The sequence below is a fragment of the Chelonia mydas genome, chromosome 17 (genome assembly GCF_015237465.2).
Source record: "Chelonia mydas isolate rCheMyd1 chromosome 17, rCheMyd1.pri.v2, whole genome shotgun sequence".
In the NCBI taxonomy this organism is placed as follows: Eukaryota; Metazoa; Chordata; order Testudines; family Cheloniidae; genus Chelonia; species Chelonia mydas.
Genome location: NC_051257.2, coordinates 2,603,475 through 2,628,442, shown reverse-complemented (window position 1 = coordinate 2,628,442; position 24,968 = coordinate 2,603,475). Strand labels below are relative to the sequence as shown.

Below are 24,968 nucleotides of genomic sequence, written 5' to 3'. Positions count from 1 at the left end.
TATCATCAATATTAAAACAAGCAAAGCCCAACTCTGTTCTGAGAAACATTTTATGGCATGTTGAAAAGGACTACTGAAGGTTCTGCATCATTTCCCAAAACCGACTAGGACAATAGTGACTCACCAGTTGTTCCTGAACATACACTACAAAAGGTTTTAGCCATACAAACCACACTGTGAATCTCCTTGATGAGATATTTTGAAACTTGACAATTCATCCACGTCAGTGCAACACTTTCCATCATCATTAGCAGGAAATGACCAGTCCACAAAATATTAGGAAATCAATTCTCCATTTGAGGAAGGTCTGGAGTTTGTAAGAGTTGTATGTAATACCTCCAACTGTGTGTTGCAGATCTTCATGATTGGAGTATACAAACCTGTTTCCCAACATTTCAAAACAGTAAGGGATATTTACAACAATAGAGCATTTCCTAACCTTCCAATCAAGCACTGATAGATGAATTGCAGGGCATTTCCTGAGGATTAAGGAGCAGGTGGTCCAAAGTGCAGTTGAGAGATGCCTTGACGGTATTAATCCCTAGAAAATGCCTTGTTCCAAATTCTTTGTTGCTACTATGAAAACTGAGTGCACAAGGAACACAGATGTAAGGATATTTTATTGTTCATATATTTACCCACATGGCAATATAGAGCATTTGAGCATTAATGTATCCTACAGCGGACAACTGGACTGCCCAAATCATATCTCAGCATTCCGTTCATTTGTTTCATAAGTCTCTGACATGCCTCACTCACTAGAATTGTGCCTGTACCGAACAAGAACTGGACCAGGAGATGCAGGGAAGTACAGGAAGGATTATGGTACTTAATAACTTAACCTACTTTTTTTACACCCTAATTTTCAGGAGCACTTTATATTGAGTTTATAAATCACTTCAAATGTCATATCTTTTTGCATTAAAGATTCATTTGGCACAATGCCATGTTCAACTTCATAGACCCCTAACAGCATGGCTAAAATCTAATGACGTAACTAAAGCAGTGCTCCAGAGCACTAAGACAGATAATCAAGAGGAGGAATATCACAAACATTTCACCATTTCTTCCTAAAATTATCCTCAGATTCCCTTGGTAGTAGTAACTAAATATGTAGAAATGAGATAGGGCCTCAACACAAAAAGTTAGGGAAGAATGTCTAGAAAAATGTGCACATTTCAAGAGGGAAAGTAAGAAGATTTCTGCAATGTTAAACACTGTGTAGCACAGCAGTGTAACACTCTGAGTCACCTGGCATCTGCAGTTATGCATGTGTTGAGGATGGCCTGTTGTAGGTAAATGGGCATAGTCTATGGGGCTGTCCCAAATAAATCGGAATTTGGTCACAGATGCCGCCGAACTAGTCAAAGACTCGCCTCTGAGTAAAACCCTTCAGAAAGCTGAACCCAATCTTTTTTCTTTTTAGTTTTAAATCTGCGTAGGAGAGTTTAGTGCTGAGGGAGGATGCTGGAGTGACAGCTGCAGAGAGGGAAAGATTCTCTTTCTCCACATAACAGGTATAGAACAGGCAAGCTTCCTCACATTGCCCCATCAGTGTGTAGTAGTAGGAGTCCACTTAAAACCATACTGAAGGGAGGTGAGAGGATAGGTCAGTTTCTGTGTCCATTCAACACTTGGCCTCAGTGTTAAGAATGCTAACAAAAGTGCAAATTAGTGTTAACGATGGTAGGTTTTGTGTAATTTATTTTTGAGCACCATCAGCATGTACAGGGCTTGCATTCTAAAACAGACAGTATAGTAAGGATATACAATATACTAGCTGACCAATGAGGTCTAATCTCAAAATGGTGCAGAAAAATCTGCCTTTGATGGACTCATTATTACTGAAAGCCTTCAAAGATGTATGATGTTTTATTAAGGGACTGTACGAAGAGAGTAGTAGTAGTTTGGCCAATAAAAAGGGAAAACTCTTCAAAACAGCACATAGCACAAAGGCAAGAGGGAGAAGAAAAAACAAAGGGAGCAGGTAATAAAGCTTGGGGTGAAGCAAGAAGAAACAAGAAGAGAGGTACATGCAAGGGAAGACCTGTTCATAGTCCTAAAAGTGGAGACCACAAACATGACCTTGATGAGAAAGGTTATGGGAAGCCACTGCAGGGATTTTAATAGGGGAATTAAATGCTCTCTATCCCATTAGAAATCCCCTGATCCCAAACTGATAACCACTGATAAGAGTTTTACAGGTTTAAAAAAAAAAAAAAGTCCTATTTTAAAGCATCTCTGGGCTTGATTCTGCCTTCCCTGAATACCCAAATCTCAACCTGAACCCAATGGCAGTTTTGGATCCACAAGGAACGAAAAAATCAGGGCTTTTTTGGGGGGAAATAAATAACTGTAAGGAATTGGAAAAAGATACAGGGTCAGACAATAGAAAGTCATGGACACATTTCCTTTCTGGTTCGTTATAATTTCACCCCAGATATCTTGAGTCAGTTACAGATTAATTAAATGGCTTGTAGGAACTCAATCCCATTCTTTATAGAAAAACCCTTGTCATGTGTGTGGTAAATATACTCTAAATCTCAGTGTCTCGGCCAAATAATTTAGCCTGAAAACACTCAAAGTAATGAGGCTCCATGCAAGTGCTCAGCTGCAATGTTTATTCAGGTTTTTAAAAATCTGTTTTTAAATTACAGAAATGCAGTAAAATTACATCTAGAATGTCTAAATCATCTTTTCAGCCCGTTTGAAGCCTAAGTTCTTGGTGCTGGCACAGCCACTGTTAAGTAAAAGATATACACTTTCCAGGAAAAAAAGTATAAAAACTACCAGGAGGATTGCTGAAAATATAATTTAAAAATATGATCTTTGCCAGATTTCCTACTTGCCAAGTTACGGTTTAGAGAGTGACTTTTACTACGGTTCTATAAACCCCTGACAAAATGGGTTTATTCTGGCGAGTTCAACATTATCACCTATAGCACAATGAGCAGGTATGACCGTAATACAGGAAGTGGAAAGATATAATTGATTTGTTTAATAAGGAAGCAATACTGCAGCTATTTCCACTAAAGATTAGCAAAGGACAGGCATCAAAGAAAGACCTAAGCACTGGATATAGTACATATCTTACAGTTTATTTAAATATTTCTGTACATCAAGCACCAGAAACAAACAAAAACCCACGCATATGTTATATATGTTCAAATCCAAATATAGTCAAGATGAAATTTACCTGGTTTACAAAACACCACAAAACATACAGGGTCACCCAAATTATTATTCTGTTTATTTTGCCTGCATATCCCTCTCTTTAAAGTTCTCTCTCCCGCACACTTTCTGTTACCTTTTCTGGATAGTGTGATTTGACAGTAATGTCTGAGAATGCTGCTGCTCCAGAAGAGGGGTAGTACTGGTATTAGCTGATAAGGATTATATGCAGGATGGCATTGAGGTATTATCACCTGTATCAGTTTAGCATCCATAAGTGTGACTCCCTGTCTTAGAATAAATTATAGAACAAGCAGAGGCTATGGTGCTGAAGGCCAGGATGGACAGAACCAGTCAAATTAAACACCCTACCTGTACATTTGACTCGATGAATGTACAAAGACCATCAAAACATTTCAAAACAGAAGTTTGTTTTATTAAATTACTGAGTTTAAAAAAACCCAGAAACAAACAGGCAGGAAATACTTTCTCTTCAACACAGAGTTCCTGCTGCAGTGATTTTTCCACCAGTGAAAGCGGATCATCTCTTGGCTTTTGACCACTGAAATGAAGCTAATCCTCTTCTTTCTCTATATAGGATTTTGTGCTAACTCGTGCCATTTGCCTAGCCAAGTAGCGATCCCTTGCTGACACCACTGTCTCTTCACTGCTCCGCTTGGCAAATTTGCTCACACACACAGATTTTTTTTCCACCTGCTCTGCACCTTTTTGCCCTTCCTCTGCATCCTTACCTTTTGGCTCGGGAAATCTTTCAGAGCAAGAGACTCTCTCATCATTACTCTTTCTGTCCTTTGCCTTTGTCTCCTTTTCCTGGTCACACTGTTTGTCTAAGGATCTAGGGTTACTTTGCTTCTTGTCCCTGTCCCTTTCTGAGGCTCGAGGACTACTTTCCTTCCTGTCCCTGTATTTCTTGTCATCTTTGTCATCTCTCTCTCTCTTTTCCTTCAAATGTTCCTCCTTTTCTCTGCATTTTTCCCCTCTTTCTCTATCACTGTATCTGTCTTTGCCATTTCTTAGTCGCTCTTTTTCTCGTTCCCTTTCTGAATACTTGTCCTCCCTCTCTTTCCTTCCTTCTTTGTCATATCCTTCTCTCTCTTTTCTATCTTTCCCCTTCTGTTTGTCGTCCTGCTCATCCCTCTTTCTGTAGTTATCTTTACTGGTATGATCCCCATATCTATGTCGGTCTTCCTTTTCCCTCCAACGATCCTTTTCCTGGTTTCTATCTTTTCTCTCATGATCCCTTTCCTTGTGGTGTTCATCTTTTTCCCTTCTACCTGTTCCACTCTCTCCTCTCCTAGGACGATTTATATGGGTTTTTGTGTGGTGACTTCCCTCCTCACTTGAAGACTCTGATGAGCTGGAGTGTTTCCAGCTCCTGTGATGTTTGGAATCCTCCTCACTGCTCTCACGACTTTCCTTCTTTTTAGAACTAGCTCTGCTATTTTTACGATCATCATCATCACTACTATCACTTTCTAAGTCACTGTCCGCATCTGGGTTATCCTCTTCCTTAGCAGGGGTTCTAAGTCTTGGTCTTTCATCTGGACTTTTGTTTCTTTGGATGGATTCATCTGAATTAATGGTAGATTTTTCTTCCTTTATCCTAGATTTGTTGTTGTTGTGGGAGGGGAAAAAAAAAGATATTACATAGCTTGCAGTGTCAAACTATTCTGGAGTTTGCGACCTTTTTGTTGGGACTTGAGCAACACTTAAGAATTGATGCAGCTGAAAATACTAAGCAATCAAATCTGGTCTAGTATTCCGGTTCTAATATTCCATCTCTGAGGGATTTGTACTGAAAGTCTGCATCAGGTTCTTTGGTACTGTACATGTCCTAGAAAACAGCTGTTTTGATTTTCAACACACTGAAAAAGTAGGCTTTGAATTTCAAGAATGAGTAAAGTTTTACAACTCTAGCATCCTTTTTTAAAGGACAGGACACAGCTTTGTATCCTGGTAGTATCATCTACATGGCACACCCTTTCCTAAGTGGCTCACAACCCTACCCATGCCATATAGTTCCATATGAAGAAGAGGAGGGATTTTTTTTTTTTTGGTGTCTGAGAGTTACAAATACAACTGTCATTATTTTAGTAATAGCTGTAAACAGAACTTCTCATCCTAAACATGTGTCTTCATAAGACACTACAAGTTTTAAATTGCAACACAATAATCCTGACTCTTTCTGTGCTTGTTGGCTAGGATCTCACTCTTGTGGTTAAACTGACACTAGCATCTTGCTACAGTTCTTAACTTGTTAAATATAATCAAACAGGAAACGTGGGACAAACTCTTCGATATCAAACTTGGACAATGCCCAAAAATGTTACAATACCTCAGTCTTTTTTTACTTTTGAATTTTAAATTCCATAGCCCACGTCTGTTTTCACTAATCATGTAGCTACAGCAACAGTCTGTGGTAAATTCTCCTTGGGAATCAGTGGACCATCTGGTTAGGCTGAAAGTTGGATCCGTGGTTTAAAGCATGGTTATTCTTGGAAAAATGACTAAAAATTACACTGTAGTATTCCATAGTTATTCTCTTTCAATGATCTTCCAGCTCTAAATGATGAAGTTTATAAGTCAAAGGTGAAATTTCTGTTTGGCAGTGCTGCAAATTCTGTCTGACATCTGAAAATCTAGATGTTTTCTTTCTGTACCTTACACCAGCATAAGGAAAAAAAAAATCCACAAAAATCTACAACTCGGCTGACAGTTTTGTTGGATTCAGCAGAATAGATTCCTACTTATCTTCCCATAGATTAATTAGTTCTATAGGACTCAGAGCAGCAAAACTTGTTTCTAGTCAATAATTATGATCTGAACACCCAAAAAGCAGATACACTGGCTGAGAAGCCACCATTCTGAAAGTCACTTTTCTGAACATAACTGCACTTAAATACAGCAATTTCAAACTGAGAGAATTGTTCAAGCAAATACAATACCAAGTGGGTTAATCACTACTGCCATTGCTTCATAAGTATAGATAAATCAGACAATAACATATAGATGGCTTCATAAACAGGCAGATGTGAAAAGCAAAGTTCATTTTACTATTACAGAAGATGAGTTTTGTCAGTACTCTTAAGATATACACTTTGCTGGTGAAACTTAAGCGTGATACAGACCTGCTTTAGAAGAGCATACTGTTGTAGCAGCTGGTTCTATAAATCTTAGAGTGCCAAACAACGGTAGCCCTAACTTGGCCATTTTATATCCGACTGATGGAGGCATGCTGGTCTAAGTATGCTGACCTCCTGCTAGGTTTTCCCCTAATTTTCCCTATTATTTCTGAGATTGTGGCACAGCCTCACAATAAATGTAGGCCAGAAGTCCTGTCTCTCAGTAGGAGGAGTATCTCTAAGTGATAACCTTCCTCACTTTAAACTAAGAACTAATTTGAGATTCCTTTCAATTTCAGTCCCAGGAAGCTTCCTGATTGAAGGTAACATTCATAGTCTTAGGATACAGAACACACACCTGATCACTGAGGACTTTCTAAGGTCCCAACAAATTACTTTTAACCTGGATGAAGTGCCTTGAATGGTCATTGGTTGCTATAAAGCCTTCAGTAAAATTAAAAAACCCAGCCAGCATCTCAGCCAGAGATGACCCAACTGTGTTCTTTCTATATTGGCCCAAAAACACAGTGGCATTTAATTATTTTGTTGTACACAGTACATGTAAAATTTAAAATATTCCCAATGGAATGTACATCTGATTGCTTCCTTTTGTCATGAGTATTAAGCCAATGAAGAAAACTGAAGGTTTTTTTTCCATATTTATGGTTAAATGCTGCCAGCTACAAAGACAGAGACTCACGGGTTCCAATTTTCCAGTGGGTGATAAAATGAAGTTGCACAACCATTAAATATCATTATCCACCTGAGCCCAAAACTATCTTCCTCTTGCTCTGCCTCCGGTAGCAAAGCTTTTGGTTTAATGTGGCTTAATAAAATGTATACAATGTCAAATTAAAAAACTAGCTTAGAATAATGCTAGAATGTATTACCAGTGTAAGTATCTCCTTAACCCTAACCCTTCTCCTATTCTATACTTTCACCCAAGGATGATGATTTTTCATTTTCCAAAGAATGGTGTAGTCAACTCTCGAAAGCAAGCTCCTCCCCAACCAGTGCTTTGGTACTGCCTTCCTTCTTACTAGGATTCTAGTGACACTGGGAATTATGAATAGCATGAAGAAACTATACATATAAAGTCCTTCTGGAACTATGTCCTACCTGGCTTCACGGAGGCTGCATTTGGGCACCTCTTCTTCCCCCACTGTCTGGTTTAAAAGATGTCTGTAAAATCCACTGAGATCTTTCTGTTTTGTTACATCCAGGCATGCTAAGGGAAAGAAAATAAGAATGATGTTATAGTTCCATGAACATTAACCAGACCCTATTGACACATGGTAAACCCATAATCCAGAAAGAGATGCTCAGGACATTTTGAACATGTAGAAGAAAGTAAATCTACCAGACTTGATTATTTTCCATTCTGGTTACGCTGGCTACTGCTTTAAGGCTAAAACCAGCTCTCTTAATCTCTGGGACACGTGACTGTAAATCTGGCATGAGAATTGCTACTAATATTGCCGCAGACTCTTCCTAAGCAACACTGACTCACTAGTCTCCCTTTAACAGCCTCCCCTTTCCAGGTGCAAAAATCATGCAACCAGTACTGATGTGAGTGAGGTTCTACTCTACTTCCTCACATCCCACAGCAATCTGCCAGGGTAAACTACAGTCACAAAGTGCACTCTCATTTAGTTCAGTGTGTTATTCTCTGCTCTTCCTTCACAGTAAGTAGTTATAATTCCATACCTTTCATCACCATGTATTTCTGACAGCTTTCCACGCCCCCACCTTTAGTCCTGCCCTCTCTTTGCCCATTGGCTGTATGGTTTTGGAAGTCCCATCTACCCCTTTCAGGGCCCCTAGGGATAATTTTTAACAGATGCATTTTTGGTGCTATTGGCCATTTTGAAAAAAAAATATTAAAATGTATTTAACTTATCCTTACTGGAAACATTAAAAATAAATGAATGAATATAGATTTTGTACCTTTTTTCATTTTAAGAGGGAAATATACTTTTTACTCAGTCAGTTTTACTGGGATAGGAAAAAAGGATGTGTGTTAACACACACACACACACACACACGTACGTACGTATTAGTGATATACAGAGAAAATATAATGGTTGCATGTGTATTAGGCATAATAGTTCTACAGCCAGCAGCTTTCAGAGCTGTCCAAGAAAGTTTTACATATAATCAAAATGTATCAACATCTCTGTCGAGCTATGTGCAAAACTATTATTTTTGTCGATTTTATTTTTCATCTTCACATCGAAGCAGTCCAAAAGAATTAATTTTTCTGTGCTTATAAAAAACTTTACATGGCATGGTATACCTTGTACACAAACCGTAACACCTAGCACTCCTCTCCTACTACTCATAAGCATTTGGTTTTGTTTTAACCAAAGAGGAAAAGGTCTAGTGAATTAAAAACCACAATACAGTGTTTGAGAGACAAGGTAGGTAAAGTAGTATCTTTTACTGGAACAATTTCTCTCACCAACGGAAGCTGGTCCAATAAAAGATATGACCTCACCCACCTTGTCTCTCTCATATCCTGGGACTGACACTGCTACAACAACACGGCATAACACAACGTTTAACAGATATACTATCCTAACTTTTTTTTAAATTACCATTGGCTTCTTTTTAAAATTTTGCCTAAATAAATTAATTCCAAAACATGCAAACAAAAAACTGTAAAAACAGTTTACAGGGATATAATTTACAAAATGTGGAGAAAGTTTAGGCTCCAGAGAATATCAATATCATAAAAATCCTCCTTTACAGAGGTGGACTAAAATTTAAAATAAAATTTAAAAAGACAAGTAATAGCTTTTTATCTGATTGAAGACTGAGATAAAGTCAGCAACTGACATACCCTCTCACCCTGCCTGTCCTCGTGACTACCCCTTCAGGTGCAGTCTGGGCAATTAATTGGCCCACCTAATCACCTTCACCTCACACAAGACCTGAAGAGGTTGACGTCCCATCACAATGACTCAAGTGGAAGATCCTCCTTACCTAGGGAGGGAGACATGAAACTATTGTATAGAGGACATGCCGTTTGAGAAAGCCTGTTAATTAAAGCCCAGTATACCATTGGCATAACCAGTGTTTGAAACACTGGAACTATGCCATGACAGCAGGACAACAGGGGTTCACTGCTGCTGATGTGCCAAGAGTATATTTGTGTCTTTGTTTCCCACAACTTCACAATACTTTAAAAACATAAAGTAGAGAAAGTAAATAAGGAAATGTTATTTACCCCTTCTCACAAAACAAGAACTAGGGGGAAACCAAATGAAATTAATTGGCAGCAAGTTTAAAACAAATAAAAGGAAGTATTTCTTCACACAAAGCACAGTCAACCTGTGGAACTCTTTGCCAGAGGATGTTATGAAGGCCAAGACTATAACAGGGTCCAAAAAAGAATGAGATAAGTTCATGGAGGATAGGTCCATCAATGGCTATTAGTCAGGATAAGCAGGGATGGTGTCCCTAGCCTCTGTTTGCCAGAAGCTGGGAATGGGCAACAGGGTTGGACCACTTGATGATTCCCTGTTCTGTTCATTCCCTCTGGGGCATCTGGCATTGGCCACTGCTGGAATACAGGATACTGGGCTACACTGACGTTTGGTCTGACCCACTATGGCCATTCTTTTCTTCTTATGTAGAAGATGGCAGTTTTAGATATTAACTAAAAGAGTCAGGAAAAGAGTGCACGATAGAGTTGGAGGATATGTTTTTTTTAAAGATAACTAAAAAGTCAGGAAAAGGGGCAAGGAGAGTGGAGGTATCAGACTAGTTAAAATACCACCCTGGCTTACACAGGAAGTGAAGGAGGTTATAAAAATTAAAAACAAAAACAAAGGGAAGAAAGAGGATGTTGATAATAATGAATATAAATCAGAGGCCAGGAATTGCAGAAAATTTGTAAGGAAAGTAAAAAGACAAAGGATAAATCTATAGCCAGCAGATTTAAGAACAATAAGGGTTTTTTTGGTATATTTGGAACACAAAAAATTCTTACAATGGTATTGGTCCTTTACTAGATGGAAATGGTAGAATTGTCAATAATAACGCAGAAAATGCAGAAGTGTTAAATAAGTATTTCTTTTTGGTATTTGGGGAAAACAAGATGATGTAGTCATAATATAGGATGATAATAAAACACTTTCCATTCCAACAGTAACTCAGGAGGATGCTAAACATCAGCAACGAATGTTAGACATTTTAAAAATCAGAAAGTCTAGATCACTTACACCTAAGAGCTTAAAAGGGCTGGCAAAGGAGCTTGCTGGACTGTTAGTGCTGTATTTGGCACTGGTACAACCACTGCTGAAATACTGTGTCCAGTTCTGGTGCCCATAATTCAAGAAGGATGTTGATAAATTGCAAAAGGTTCAGAGAAAAGGCACAAGAATGATTAAAGGATTAGAAAACATGCCTTATAATGATAAGCTAAATAGACTGAGCTCCTTGAGTCTAAGAGATGGTTAAGTGGTGAGTTGTCCATAATTTATTAAGTACCTATATGAGAACGAAAATGTGATAATGGGCTCTTCAACCTAGCAGAGAAAGGTACAACAAGATCCAATGGCTGAAAGTTGAAAGCTAGACAAATTCAGTCTGTAAATTTTTAACAGCGAGAGTAATTAACCACTGGAACTCTCTACTGAGGATCATAGTGGATCCGCCATCACTGGCCATTTTAAAATCAAGACTGGATGTTTTTCTAAAAGATCTGCTCTAGTTCAAACAGGAATTAATTCTGGGATGTTTTATGGCCTGTATTATACAGGAGGTCAACTAGATGGTCACAATGCTCTCTGTGCTTTTGGCCTTACAATCTATAAATACACATGTATTAACATTTTTTTATTCCTCTGTCATTAAGACTTTGTACAATTATTTAATGGCTTTATTTAGAACTGTACTAACTGTATAAAAATAATATTTCCCTCTTAAAATATGGAAGACATTAAATCGACATGTATTCATTTATTTTCAATAGTTCTAGTAGAGAAAAATACATTTTAAAAGTATTTCCTCCCCCCCATGGCACGTGTCCAAAAATGATAGTTGGGGCCCTGGAAAGGTTGGAAAGGATAAAAGAGATGCTCAGAACCATGTGGCCAACTCACTGGACAAAAAAGAGGAGAAAATAAAAGGTGAGGGCAGGAGGCATGGAAAACTGTCAAAAATACATGGATGGTTAATCCTGTCTCAGCATAGGCAGTAAACTAAATGACTTCTTGATGTCCCTTCCAGCCCTACATTTCTGTTACTACTACAGAACCCCATAGAATCATAGAATATCAGGGTTGGAAGGGACCTCAGGACATCATGTAGTCCAACCTCTTGCTCAAAGCAGGACCCATCCCCATCTAAATCATCCCAGCCAGGGCTTTGTAAAGCCTGACCTTAAAAACCTCTAAGGAAGGAGATTCCACCACCTCCCTAGGTAACTCATTTCAGTGCTTCACCACCCTCCTAGTGAAAAAGTTTTTCCTAATATCCAACCTAAACCTCCCCCACTGCAACTTGAGACCATTACTCCTTGTTCTGTCATCTGCTACCACTGAGAACAGTCTAGATCCATCCTCTTTGGATCCCCCTTTCAGGTAGCTGAAAGCAGCTATCAAATCCCCCCCATTCTTCTCTTCTGCAGACTAAACAATCCCAGTTCCCTCAGCCTCTCCTCATAAGTCATGTGCTCCAGTTCCTTAATCATTTTTGTTGTCCTCCGCTGGACGCTTTCCAATTTTTCCATATCCTTCTTGTAGTGTGGGGCCCAAAACTGGACACAGTACTCCAGATGAGGCCTCACCAACGTCGAATAGAGGGGAACAATCACGTCCCTCGATCTGCTGGCAATGCCCCTACTTATACATCCCAAAATGCCATTGGCCTTCTTGGCAACAAGGGCACACTGTTGACCCTCATCCAGCTTCTCGTCCACTGTAACCCCTAGGTCCTTTTCTGCAGAACTGCTGCCTAGCCATTCGGTCCCTAGTCTGTATCGGTGCATGGGATTCTTCCGTCCTAAGTGCAGGACTCTGCACTTGTCTTTGCTGAACCTCATCAGATTTCTTTTGGCCCAATCCTCTAATTTGTCTAGGTCCCTCTGTATCCTATCCCTACCCTCCAGTGTATCTACCACTCCACTGTTTTCCCTTCATCCACAGAGCCAGTTATCTCGTCATAGAAGGCAATTAGATTAGTCAGGCATGACTTGCCCTTGGTGAATCCATGCTGACTGTTCCTGATCACTTTCCTCTCCTTTCCATCTACAACCTAATTCGGAGACCAGGATGAAAACTCTGTGCATCACACCTATGACCACTATCTGTAACAGCAAAAGGCCACACTTTCCTTTTGAGGGAGAGTCAGACTGGTTCAGCGTAAATCTCACCCTCTAGTGCCGCTTCCTTTTTTTCTCTTTCTTCCTCCTCAGCCCTTTCTTGCAGTTTCTTCTTATAGGCTGATGTCACAAAGGCCTCTTTGTCATCAAACTCTCCCCCTTCCATTTCACGCTCCTTCTGAATTTTTTTTTCCATTCTTTTTTCCTGCTCCTGCTTTCTTACCTCAGCTGCTTTGAGGATATTTTGGATGTATTTGGGCTAAGGCGGAGAAAAAAAAAAGAGTAATGAGATGAAATCAAGGTGGCTGAGAAAAGACAAATTAGAGTTGCTAAGTACACTAAAAAATCAGTTTTTAATGGAACAAAAATGGCAGTAGCCAGCCCAGCTGGTTTATACTGTTGCCACTGCTGGGACAATGATCTCAATGAACTAATACAAACATTTTTCAGCTCCAGATCATGGGAATTTTCTCCTCATTAACGAAACAGCTGCATTCAACAAAATCTGAGCCTAGCTTCAAGTGGTGTACTGCTGCTCAGACTGAGATCAAATGCTTTCAATACAACCTTTCTTCCAGCAGTTTTCTGTCTTGTGATAGTTCTCTCCCTCTTCAACTTGCTATAAGGGAATGGGAGGCATTCTTCATTTAGACCTATCATAGCCTGACAAACACTCCATTACCAAATGCAATGAGCAATAATGAAAATGTGATTTGTCACGATAATTCAGCCATTTTCTAGAATAAGGAATTGGGCTGTAGAAATTGGTTCACATGTTACAGATGAAATGTAGTTACTTTAGCTTCTTGACAGACCCTACAGCAGCTGACTAGTGAGAGGCATACTCATTGCTACAAAATTTGGTCAGGTTGCCCAAAGACAGCCCTTCCCCCGTTCAGCTGAGTTGCCTGCTACGGAATTAGTAGTAGTAGCACTGTTGTAGCGACTAAAGGCGCTATCAGGACCATCCCATTGTAACAGGCTCTCCAGAATTCACGTGGTCCTTGTCCCACAGAACTTATGGGTGGGAAGCTATGCAGAGCCTGTTGTCCTTCCAATCAACGACAGAATGAAATGGGACTAGAGTCCTGAAATAGTTGATGAACTACCAGTTTTACAACACCTTACAACTACCAGTCTTACAACATCACAATTTTATATAACACAATTTTGAGCACAACACTTGTGGGCCCTGCTACAGAATGAACAACGGGTTACTAGGATATCAAAAAACTTAGTAAAATCAGTTAAATAGCCATGGTTATTCCCAGCATACAGAGGTAACACAGACAGCATACATTTTCAGTTATGGACCTTTTTGTCATCTTTTCCGGAGAGTACTTTGGCATTACTTTCTTTCTTCTGCTGCTGCATTTCATCATAAATACTGTCATATTCATACACTGTGGAGTCTTCTGCCAAGGCCTTCTGAATCTCAAGTTTGGTCTTAAAAAAATGAGAAACACAGACCAATGAAGCCTGCAACTTTAAGCTTTTAAAACTTTTTATTCATATATTTTGCTTTAACTACATTAGTTCATTATATAAATCTACTACGAAACTGAACATAAATTCACCATAACTCCATATACAAAGTCCTTTGTTTGGTATCAGAATTAAAAATAAGAGTAATTATAAGAAGAACGATATTTAGGAGATAAGGAATAGAATACAATGAGAAAACATAATAATTACAGCAATTAAGCTATTATGGATCCTGCTTAGTGGAGAATTACCCATCAAATAATATCCCCAGCTCAGATTCAATGGGATTTTTTAAAATAAATACAAATAATAAAAAGTTTAGCCAATTTGTCCATCTATTTTTCTACATAGTTTTCTCTAAATATACTGCTATAGGTCATCTACAGAACTTTATCCCGTGCACTTTACCTCCTATAAATAACCTTGTATTATGTTTGGGCTAAGTGTAATTGTTTTCCTATAGTTGGGTCTCTTTACAGAAGTATCATATTCCTCCTGGACAACTTTCCCTTGAATACAATACAAGACTCATTGTTGGTAAGAACTCCATTATACAAGAACTCAACACTTTATCATCTTTAATTTCCTTAAAATATTATATTCTCCCTCCAAAAAAAAGTTGTTTAAAATATTCATTCAATAAAGCATCACTACATTCTACATCACAGAAATAAATGCAACTTCTCGTGGTTTTACGGTGCGTGTATTTGTTGTAAACTATATTCAGCTCTATGGAAACTTCAGTTACAAAGTTTGCATTAAGCTATTTTTCAGCTGCTCCTGGACAAAGCCAAAGAATTGCAAGAACAGTCTTGTTCAGAAAAGTGGAATAATTTAATACACCCGTAGAAACATGGAAGTTAAAAATCAGCCTTTGTTAGGGGAAGACTCCTACTTCACATTTGCTAAATTGGAACACAAAAAATTGGCACTAGAGAATTCTAAATCTGTTTTTAAAGAAGTCTTGCATTGCAGATGGGATGCAGAAAATCACCATGTTTGAGTGAATTTTTAAACATTAGTTCTAAATGTGAAGGACTTGTGCACATGCAGCATGTGTGGCAATGCATTCTGGGATGTACTGATGCATGGAGAACTGGGAGTAAAGGGGACTGGCCAAACTAGTTACAAACGCATGGTTAAGAAGGGAGTCTTCTTACCCACACTGAAAAAAAACCAAAAAACTGTGTGTTGATTACAGGAAGACAGCCAGCCTAGATTGCTGGCAAGGGCAAAACATTGTTAGCTGGCATGGTTACTAATGACAGCAATTTCTTACTTTGTTATATGCATGAGGACTCCCACACCACAACTTACTTGCTTCATTACTTGCTTTTTTAATGCTTCTTTTTGTAGACTCTCACCCACAGATGCCTATTAAAAGATATTATTAGCAATAAAATTAGATTATTGTGTTTACACAGGTTATACTGGGTGTTATTTTTCTAACACTATAATAATCCATAGCTTATTTTTTTTAATAAAGTGGTTTCACTGTATTATTATAACTTTTACAGCTTTTTTCTGAGGAGCTATAAGAAACAAACTGAAAATTAATTAACAAACATAAAATAGATCAGTGCATTGTACCACGGAAAGAAAGTATCCCAAATTAGTATAGAAATAATAATCAGTTTTACAACACAATTTCCAAGAAAATTACCTCACCAAAGAACAATACAATTTGGTCCAATTCAACAAAATAAGCAATCTCTGTTCAAGAGATACTTGCAAGTGTAATACCACAGGGCACTGGAGCACTGATTGTGTGTATGTGTTACATATAAAAAAATTATCTGTGTTGAGGTATATTAGCAGAGCAGTGGTGCAAGAACCCAAGACTGAAATAGCAAGAGGTAATGCAGATCAGACTGAAATGCACTGGCAGTGATACAGAGGGAAGCTTAAACCGTGACTACTCACATTATGATCCGAAAAAGGAGTACTTGTGGCACCTTAGAGACTAAAATTTATTTGAGCATAAGCTTTCGTGAGCTACAGCTCACTTCATCAGATTTGTTCTCTAAGGTGCCACAAGTATTCCTTTTCTTTTCACAAACACAGACTAACACAGCTGCTACTCTGAAACTATGATCCTAGCTAATGTAGAATCAGCCCCTCAATTTCCTTAGCACTAAACCTTGCTTGGTTTTTGCTACCAAAAAAAAAAAAAAAATTGTGGAAAATGAAACAAAAACCCACAGTATATTAAGTACTTAGGGGTCTGTTCTCCCATCAATAGATTAATCTAATTTCTATTAACATTAGGGAGTTGTATGTGAACATTGAAGGATAAATATAGCTGCAGTTTTTTTAAAAGGTTAAAAGATTTCTAATGCCATAAAACAGGAAGGTCTTTGGTCAGAATTCACATGGCCTGTGAATTCATCAGCTCTACAATAATGGACACACTATTAACAACAAAGTTATAGGAATTTGCCAATTTAAAGGTAACAATAATTTTAAAAATTCATCACAATGATCTTATAATACCTCGGATATAAATGCCAAGGAATTAATTTCCTGACACAATCTCTGCAGATAATGCTAGTTGATCTGCCCTCTTTTCTTGCTTCCATTCTTCACATCTATTTTTTGCTGTAGACTAATTAGCGTCCACTAACAAGTAGACACATAACCACAGTAGTTTTGTGTATTTGTACTTCCATAAATACTATGTACAAATAATCTTCCATGGAATCACAATTACACAAAACTTGCGTGGTTACACACACACACACCCCCCTCTACCTTATAGTACAATATCAGGCATGAAAGAATTGTACACAACACCCTATAAGTATTTCTGCACTTATGAAACAGTTGTTTTGATCAAGTCCTGAGCTATGTTAGTAGTTTTGCAATTTGAAGATACGAAATGCCCTTGAGTCTGAACTATGGTCATGTTACAATAACCATTTAATCCATTAATCTTTTATTTTAAACTTTTCAAGATTTTTAATATGCCAGAAAATAGCAGCATTAGCCTTTTGTAGTTTAAGAAAACACAACATAAGAAACAAACTGAAAAAATTAACAAATTGAAAATGTCAATTAAGACAAATACAACTCTCTCAGTTTTCTAATCATATTTTTAACTAAAAATGTCTTAGTTACTGTTGTCTTTTTAACCGCATCTCTTCCCCCTCAAACAGTAGACAATATTTTGTTTGTTAAACAGATTCATTAAGAGGACATGGCACATTGCCTTGTTTATGTAGTTAGGTATCAATTAGCAGTCTTTTCTAGGGGGAACACTGAAAAAAACCTCTCTTTTGCATTTTGGCAGCTGATCTTTTCAATAATGCACGAACCATGCTCAACATCAGATTTTTAAAAAGAGCATTTGTGTCAATCACTAATAAAAAAAATAAAATGAAATGAAAAGTTGCACTGAGGAAAGCCAAATAAATATAGCACACACAAATTCAAACAGATCTGCTGATAGATGCAGCTTCTGCTTTCATTTGGTGCTTGCAAAATAGCAATGTGCCATGTCCCTCGTTTCATATGCTGTTGAAATCATGTCAACACGGAAATAAGCTGAGTGCTGTTTCTCAACATGGAAAAAAGTTAAGTACTGTTTCTCAAGCTTTGAACAGTATTTAGTATATCAAATATAGATCTCTTCGCTAGCTTATTCCAGCAGTAAGTACACATAAAAAGAACCGAACTTTTATAACTCGTGTATCCCATCTCTATACCCAACCAAGGCAATATCTCTGAAAGGGCCCCTGATTGTTTTCTATAGCACAGCAACAGAAACAATGGTACTAGGGTAGTTGTCAATATTTTGAAGACTATATACAGGTGTTCACTGAATATTAGAACTTATATTAATTTACATGTACTCAACTTTTTTACAAGCTTTCTGCTATAATGTAGCCTACATTCAGGGAAAAAATACTAAAGCAGAAAGAAGCTTAAACCATTCAAACTATTCTTTTCAAGCCCTTCCCCTCAATAACTAACTTCCTTCAATATAAGTGACCAATATTAGACAAGTAAAAGGAGGAGGACTAGAAAAAGCAGCTCTGAAACACTGCACATTCTAATGCTCTATTTTGCTAAAGGTTGAATAGCTGTGTATGGAGTGGGCCTTGGCAGGAGACAGAAAAACCTAAAGTTATATCCAGGCTTCAAAAATGGTAAATCCTGTAAAGTTGAGTAATAATAATAATAAAAAAAGCATGCTGTATACTTTTGGGGAACAAACAGTAGTGACTCCCGGATGGAAAGCTGAGGATTACAGTTATCCCTATCATTAAGGGGCAGCTCTCTTATCTAGCAGTGGATAATCTAAGGTGTGGAAACAAACCACATTCTAGGCCCAGGGCTTATGAAGCTGAGCATGGCTCACAGACAACAATAATGCACTTATTTTTAGGAGGGTTTCAAACCCATTGCTGTTCTGCTACATCCATTGGTCAGTTCACAGAATTACTGCAGTGGAGCCATCTGCCTTGCACTCCTGCCCAAATGTAAACCATTCAAAGTCATATACACACACAGTTTACAGTTACAGACTCACACGGCTACAACTCTGACTCAGCAAACACAACGAGTACTTGTGGCACCTTAGAGACTAACAAATTTATCCTGGCATAAGGTTTCATTGGCTAAGACCCACTTCATCAGATGCATGGAGTGGAAAATAGCCCACTTTAATTCAATTGTCTTGTTAGAATTGGTAAGGCAACTCCCATCTTTTCATGTACTATGTATATTTATCTTCCTACTGTATTTTCCACTCCATGCACCTGATGAAGTGGGTCTTAGCCCACGAAAGCTTATGCATAAACAAATTTGTTAGTCTCTAAGGTGCCACAAGTACTCCTCATTGTTTTTACAGTCTACAGTGATGCTCATGACTACATCCTTTACACTGCAACATATTTTTTGGACTGGAATTAGGATGCATTCATCTACATTTTCTATATTTTCAAACATATTGAATTAATCCTGACTTCATTAATCCATTTCTTTTTTCTTGTGGTTTTAGGAAGCAAATTTATAAAATAGCATTTCAGATTCTTTTCAAATATTTATTTAAAACTAAACAGTAACATTCATTTTAATTTCACATATATTACATATCTCCACAACATCATGTGACCAGCAGTATAACTTTCCTAATATAAAAGATTATTTAGGGTTGACTCTGTGGGATAGTGACAGTGTTACACAGGAGACTTAGAAGGTACACGACAGCTTACTCTGATATAACTTAAGCCACTCAGGGGTGTGGAAAAGCCACCCCCTCAGCAACATAAGTTACACTGATCCAAGAGCCGGTGTGGACAGCACTAGGTCGGTAGGAGATGCTCTCACACCAACACAGTTACCGCAGCTCAGGAGGGTGGTGTAATTCTGCCAACAGGAGAGCGTCTGCACTAGCATCACTGCAGCGGTGCTGCTGTAGCAATTCTAGGATAAGCCTGCCCTGAGATACGACGCCAGTTCTTGGGGAACAAGGTTGCCTTCTGCTTGGCATAGTCATAGATTCCAAGGCCAGAAGGAATCACTGTGATCATCTGACTTCCCCAGAACTTTCCCCCAAATAATTCCTAGAGTTTATCTTTTAGAAAACTTTTAGCTAACTTTCCCTTGAGACCCAGCTATAAGAGCAGGCTCTCCTAAGGGCCACATCAGGGTAGAGTGGAGGGGAAAGAGGAAAAACCTATTTCTGTATTCATATCAAAATATCTGAAACTCTGGTTAGAATGTTTTTCTTCCTACTTAGCCTACAAGAAATCGATTTGCTGGTCTATAAATATTATACAAATACAAAAGTAATATATGGTTCTCGTTTTTGTACATAAAGGTCTAAAGAGGTCCACCTGTCATTTGTTTGTCCAGAGTGTCAGTAAGTTTAAGGAAAACGGCTCCAGTACAAACACCTCTTCTTATGGTTTGTGGGTGACAATTTCCTGTTCTGCTATGAGCACTGATAGATGAGAACTTCCTGTTCTTTTGTATTGTTTTTACTTATCAACAGTTCATTTATTAAAGGCCCTACAAACTCAGCAATCTGTCTCATGCTTTCTGTTTGTCCACAATCAAGCTATTCTTTGCAGGCACAAAGCTTATAGTGTAATATTTTCTGTAAAGAGCAAATATTTTAACCCTATAGTAAAAAGAAACAGAATGCTCCTGTGCAAACCAAGGAAAACTTCTTATAATAGCATTAAGGCACTACAGTATATTACCCCTGAAAAATCTTCCCAAATCCCTCTTGGTTTCCTTTTCCCCCCACATTTGAGTTTGAACCTTCTTTCATGATTTTGCATATACCAGTACACTCTCCTAATTCTTGTCTGCCAAGCAACCTCTCTCTCTCTCATTTTAAATAACTTCTTAAAATATATTTCTTCTTTACAATCATTCCTACATGGGTATGGAGGGATGTGAAGACCACACTACTGACCAGTGTTTTGAATTGTTTAAGGTATGTCTCACTGTGATTGTATTTTATAGCACTCTGAATGCTGTACAAAAAGCTCAATAATTCAAAAGTCCTCAAATACCTAAGCAAAAAGGAGAAGAGTAAATCATGTGATTATACGTGTGTATGTTTTGAAGAATGTAAGGTGCAATCTGAAAACTTTTCATTTCCCTGTTCTTCTAATTTAATATAGACCCATTAGTCCCAACTGCCCTAGGAAATGGACCAGTTGTCAGCAATGGTTCTCCCAGAATTGGTGCTGAAAACCATTTAACTGCTAGTGCAGATGTAGCAAAACCATATTCTGCACTGTTACAGAAAGGAAGACTAAGGCCCATTGCTGACAACCATTTTCAGCACTGAGTCAGTTTCCTAGTGTAGATGGGACCTCATTATCTGGGCTCAAATTAAAAAGCTCTTGTAAAACATGTAAGATTAAGAATGTCTCATTGAAAATTTTAGGACATTCAATTACCTTAAATTAGGATCTCGATGTGCATGAGAAACGCCAGTGCATTCTTCCACTGACATCTCAGGAAAGGACATATGACTCCAATGAAAATTTAGACCACCTACAGCAGAGTGTATTTTAATAAAGCTACACTCAAAGCACTTTTGATTAGGGGTAAATTCTCTTTTACGGATTTGTGAGGGAAGGAAGCATGATCTGTGATTGCCACCCAAACCTTATGTACTGCAAATACTTGTATGCAGGACATTATATACTGCCTTATCCTTTTCTTTTACATGGTTTCTCACTTTGGAAGTAAACTGCCACCTTAGACCCGCATCATCTTTCTCTGACAAGATATCTACCAGCTTTCTGGAGGTTTCTCCTTCAAGGCATTCAACATTAGGCACACAGGATCAATTATTTCTCTTCGTTTTGTAATTCATTTCAAAAGGATATGAAACTAGACTTAATGACCCGTCAGACAAATTAAACCAGAATTAATTTTAATCTCCTACTATAACCAATTGGTTTTAACTTGGTATGCAGAAAATCCCTGGCTAATCGCCAACAGTAGAGTAAGTAGAGTTATTAACTGGTCAGTAAATGAGAAAAGCTGAGATGGTTAATCTGTTCACAAAAGCAAAAACTTTCAATGTCAGATTTTAGGCTATTGTTGTAGCCCCAAGGCTTAATTACAACAACATGTTATCCTGACCAAGTATTCACATGAAACCAGACAAGTCCTCAGCTGGAAAGACACAGCTCTCATCTTGACAAGGTGAAAATATGGGGCAAAGATTCAAAGTGAGGGACCCAATAAATAAATAAAATACAAATCTGGAAATAATCACAGTAAAGGTTTTTATCGGAAATCCATAAACCTAGCATCTAAGCACCTGCAAAAACTGAATTAAAGCAACAGAGTCTAGTGAGCTATGGGCTTATCTACATGTGAAATACTACAGTGGCATCGCCTACACACCGTTGGAAGGGGCTCTCCTGTCCGAGTAGGTAATCCACCTCCCCAAGAGGTGGTAGCTAGATCGACGGAAGAATTCTTCCATCAACCTAGCCCTGTCTGCAACTTAGTTCGGCTTAACTGTGCTGCTCAGCGGGTGTGGATTTTTCACACCCCTGAGTGACAGCTGGGTCTACCTCACTTTTTAGCATAGACCAGGCCTTAGTTTCTGCCCCCTCATCATCAGGTTGTTGGAATTTGTGCGTGCGGATGCATACACACTTGTGAGAGAGAAAGACACCTTCTCCTCCTCCTCCTCTTTTAAAATTTTCCTCTTAGTTGTTGTGGGTGAAGATTAGGTTGTATGTAAATTCTGCACTTCAGTCTGAAGCTGGGGAGGGCCTATGACCATTCTTCTCTCCTCTGGAAGAGAGGTGTATGGTTCTTGTTCACAGAACCCATCATCCCACATTTGGAATATCTTCTCTGTGAAACATGCTGATAGTTCTCAAAGCAGGTAATACTGGTTTCCTAGGTAGAGTATATGTAGTCTGGATTGATGAAGCAATTTACAGTCCCAGAAAGTCCTGATGGTAGTGATACAGTGGCTGCAATGGTCAAGAAAATAAATGATCTCTGTTTCTATCCTGACTGTGGATTAGGACCACAGGAGATTCTTGTATTGAATGCTTCTACCTTAGATTTTCAACACAGGCATTCAAATGTCCTTCCCTCCCTCTTTCATTATTGTAGACTATCAGCAAATCATGGTGATATAATAGTGTGGTGCCATATTTCTGGCTGCATTCGGTGTACAATCATAGCCCAAGGAATGGTAGGTTTGACAAAATGCTATCTGTTCACCGTTGTTTTCTCTGAGGATGCTGTTATGTTTAACTGGATCCATGTGGTTATGAAGGTGGACAACAATGAGAGCCACCATCCTGTTTGAGGACTGTGCTTGGAGAAGGTTGTGGTCTGCCAAAAATAGGAGGGTGATTTTTGCGCTCCCTATGACCCCTCCTAAACTCAAAAACACATCGGGGCCATATGTGTAGGATTTGCCGGTTGGAGACAAGAGATGGTCAGTTCCAATACAAAGTTTAGGATGATAGCGTAAGAGATGATGTCTGCGAGGGTGCTGAACTCTCTGAAGGAAGTAAGTCTTGGGTTTCGCCACCGTAACAGTCAGCATACCTCTTGGTCACTCCAGGACACCTTTTATGTCTGGAGGTCTGCAGACAATTAGTACATCTATGATTATTTTAACTGTTGACTCACAAGTTAAGTGGATACATTTAGATTGTTTTTTTAATACCTGTGAATGCTCTTTTCCATTTAAGGCCGGATGGAATTAACAATCAATCAATCAATCAACCAACCAACAACATGAGATTCATTATAAGGGTTCCCCACAGCCTTCATTTTAAGGGGCAGCATTTCTAATGTTATATTGTTATAAATTAAGGCAGCGGATAAGATGCAGGGCTATGAAGAACAGAAAATAATTTTGGCCCAAAGTAAGAGAACATCTCTAATAATAGCGTAGATCCTTCCAGGATATAAAAATGTGTTACAGTGCTATTTCATCAACTTGCTGAAATCATTTTAATTGTGGACATTCACAAAACAAAAGCCAGTGGAAGCCAAAGTTGATCCCCAAAAAGATAGCAGAATTAGACTATCATATTGACCTGTTCCCGTTGTTTCTGAAAACCCTACTGTATATATATTCCATACATTTTAAATACGTGATTAGTTGTTAAATATAAGATAGGACAATATCCAAGAAGCTGGCAAGGCCAGCTATCCCACTACATTCAATGACCTTGTTTGCACTATGACAAAAAAAATGATTTAACTTGAGTTAGCTAACGCAAGGTAAAATCCTAATGATGACAAGACAGCTCATATTTCACATGAGTTAGCAGGTCAAGCTAAAGACTATGGGCAAACCTACTCTAACTCGACCTGCTAACTCATGCAAAAACCACAAACTGCTCTGTCTTCATTAGGATTTTATCTTGAGTTAGCTAACTTGCGTTAAGAACATATCCTTTTTTGTAGTGCAGGCAAGACCAAAGATAACTGGATCACAGATCGTAAGAACAGTACTTAGTTCTTCTCACATCACATCAGGAATCTCAGGATTTGACTCTCATTCATACTAATGCCATCTCATACAGCTTTGGCAAAAAAAACGGAGCCTGAAAGGAGCCTTAGTTACACCCACTTTAAGGCCCTGTTATATTGCAAGAGCAGTGTAAAGTACCATGAGAACTTATCTAAATGGGGAAATTTACTGGAATAAGAGTCTCCATACAGGGAGTTATACTGGTATGACTACACTAAAGTTCTGCTGGTGCATTTCCCTATGTAGACAAGCCCGCAGTGTAAAGGTGAAGACTGCAATTTGTAAAAGTTGCTAGGACAGGGAAATCTGCATGGAGGATCTTAAGTGATACGGAAGCAGGCACCCCACTTGCTGTAAATGAAGTCTCAATTTGCACCGAAGGATGGTCTATTAAACTCCATAGACAGGAGCAGAGCAAGCAACAATGCAGCAGTCATACAGACAAGTGCTAGATGAAGAGGAATATAGGGGACAGGTCCTTTTGAGAAAATGTATCAGAAATAAATTTCTGTTCTGCGTTATTTTTAAAGACTCAAATGATTTATTGCTATAGTCTATGTGCTCAATAAAAGGCTTTCTAGTGGTAAGGGAAAATAAAACACAATTTTAAAGATTTTAACACTGAAAATAGTGAAAGAACAAATCCTTCCCTTGCTATGACAGCTACACACTAGGTTTTACCTAGCGTACTAGAATTAACAAGCCTCCTTTCTTGCTTTATTAATTATTCATGACTAACACTTCATTTAAAGAGAATTTCTGTCCCACTAACATGGACATTTTGCTTAAATGAGCAAGCCAAAGGACTTTCTTCTACAGTAACTTACATCCACTAACCAGCTTGGCTACA

General features: G+C 38.3%; 1 protein-coding gene across 3 annotated transcripts in view; it reads right to left on the bottom strand.

Moving 5' to 3' along the window:
* Positions 1-3,077: 3,077 nt before the first annotated feature.
* NSRP1 (nuclear speckle splicing regulatory protein 1) overlaps positions 3,078-24,968 on the bottom strand; it is a 31,733-nt gene continuing 9,842 nt past the window's right edge. For 2 of the 3 annotated variants that reach the window (XM_037880223.2, XM_037880224.2), the window contains exons 3-7: positions 15,445-15,501; positions 13,957-14,088; positions 12,694-12,901; positions 7,434-7,542; positions 3,078-4,795 (exon numbers count right to left, since the gene is read on the bottom strand). In XM_037880223.2, the coding sequence (XP_037736151.1) occupies positions 3,745-4,795; positions 7,434-7,542; positions 12,694-12,901; positions 13,957-14,088; positions 15,445-15,501 (1,557 nt within the window). In that variant the 3' untranslated portion in view covers positions 3,078-3,744. Of the gene's footprint in view, positions 4,796-7,433; positions 7,543-12,693; positions 12,902-13,940; positions 14,089-15,444; positions 15,502-24,968 lie in introns of those variants that run through there. The other variant, XM_037880225.2, reaches the window with a different exon arrangement.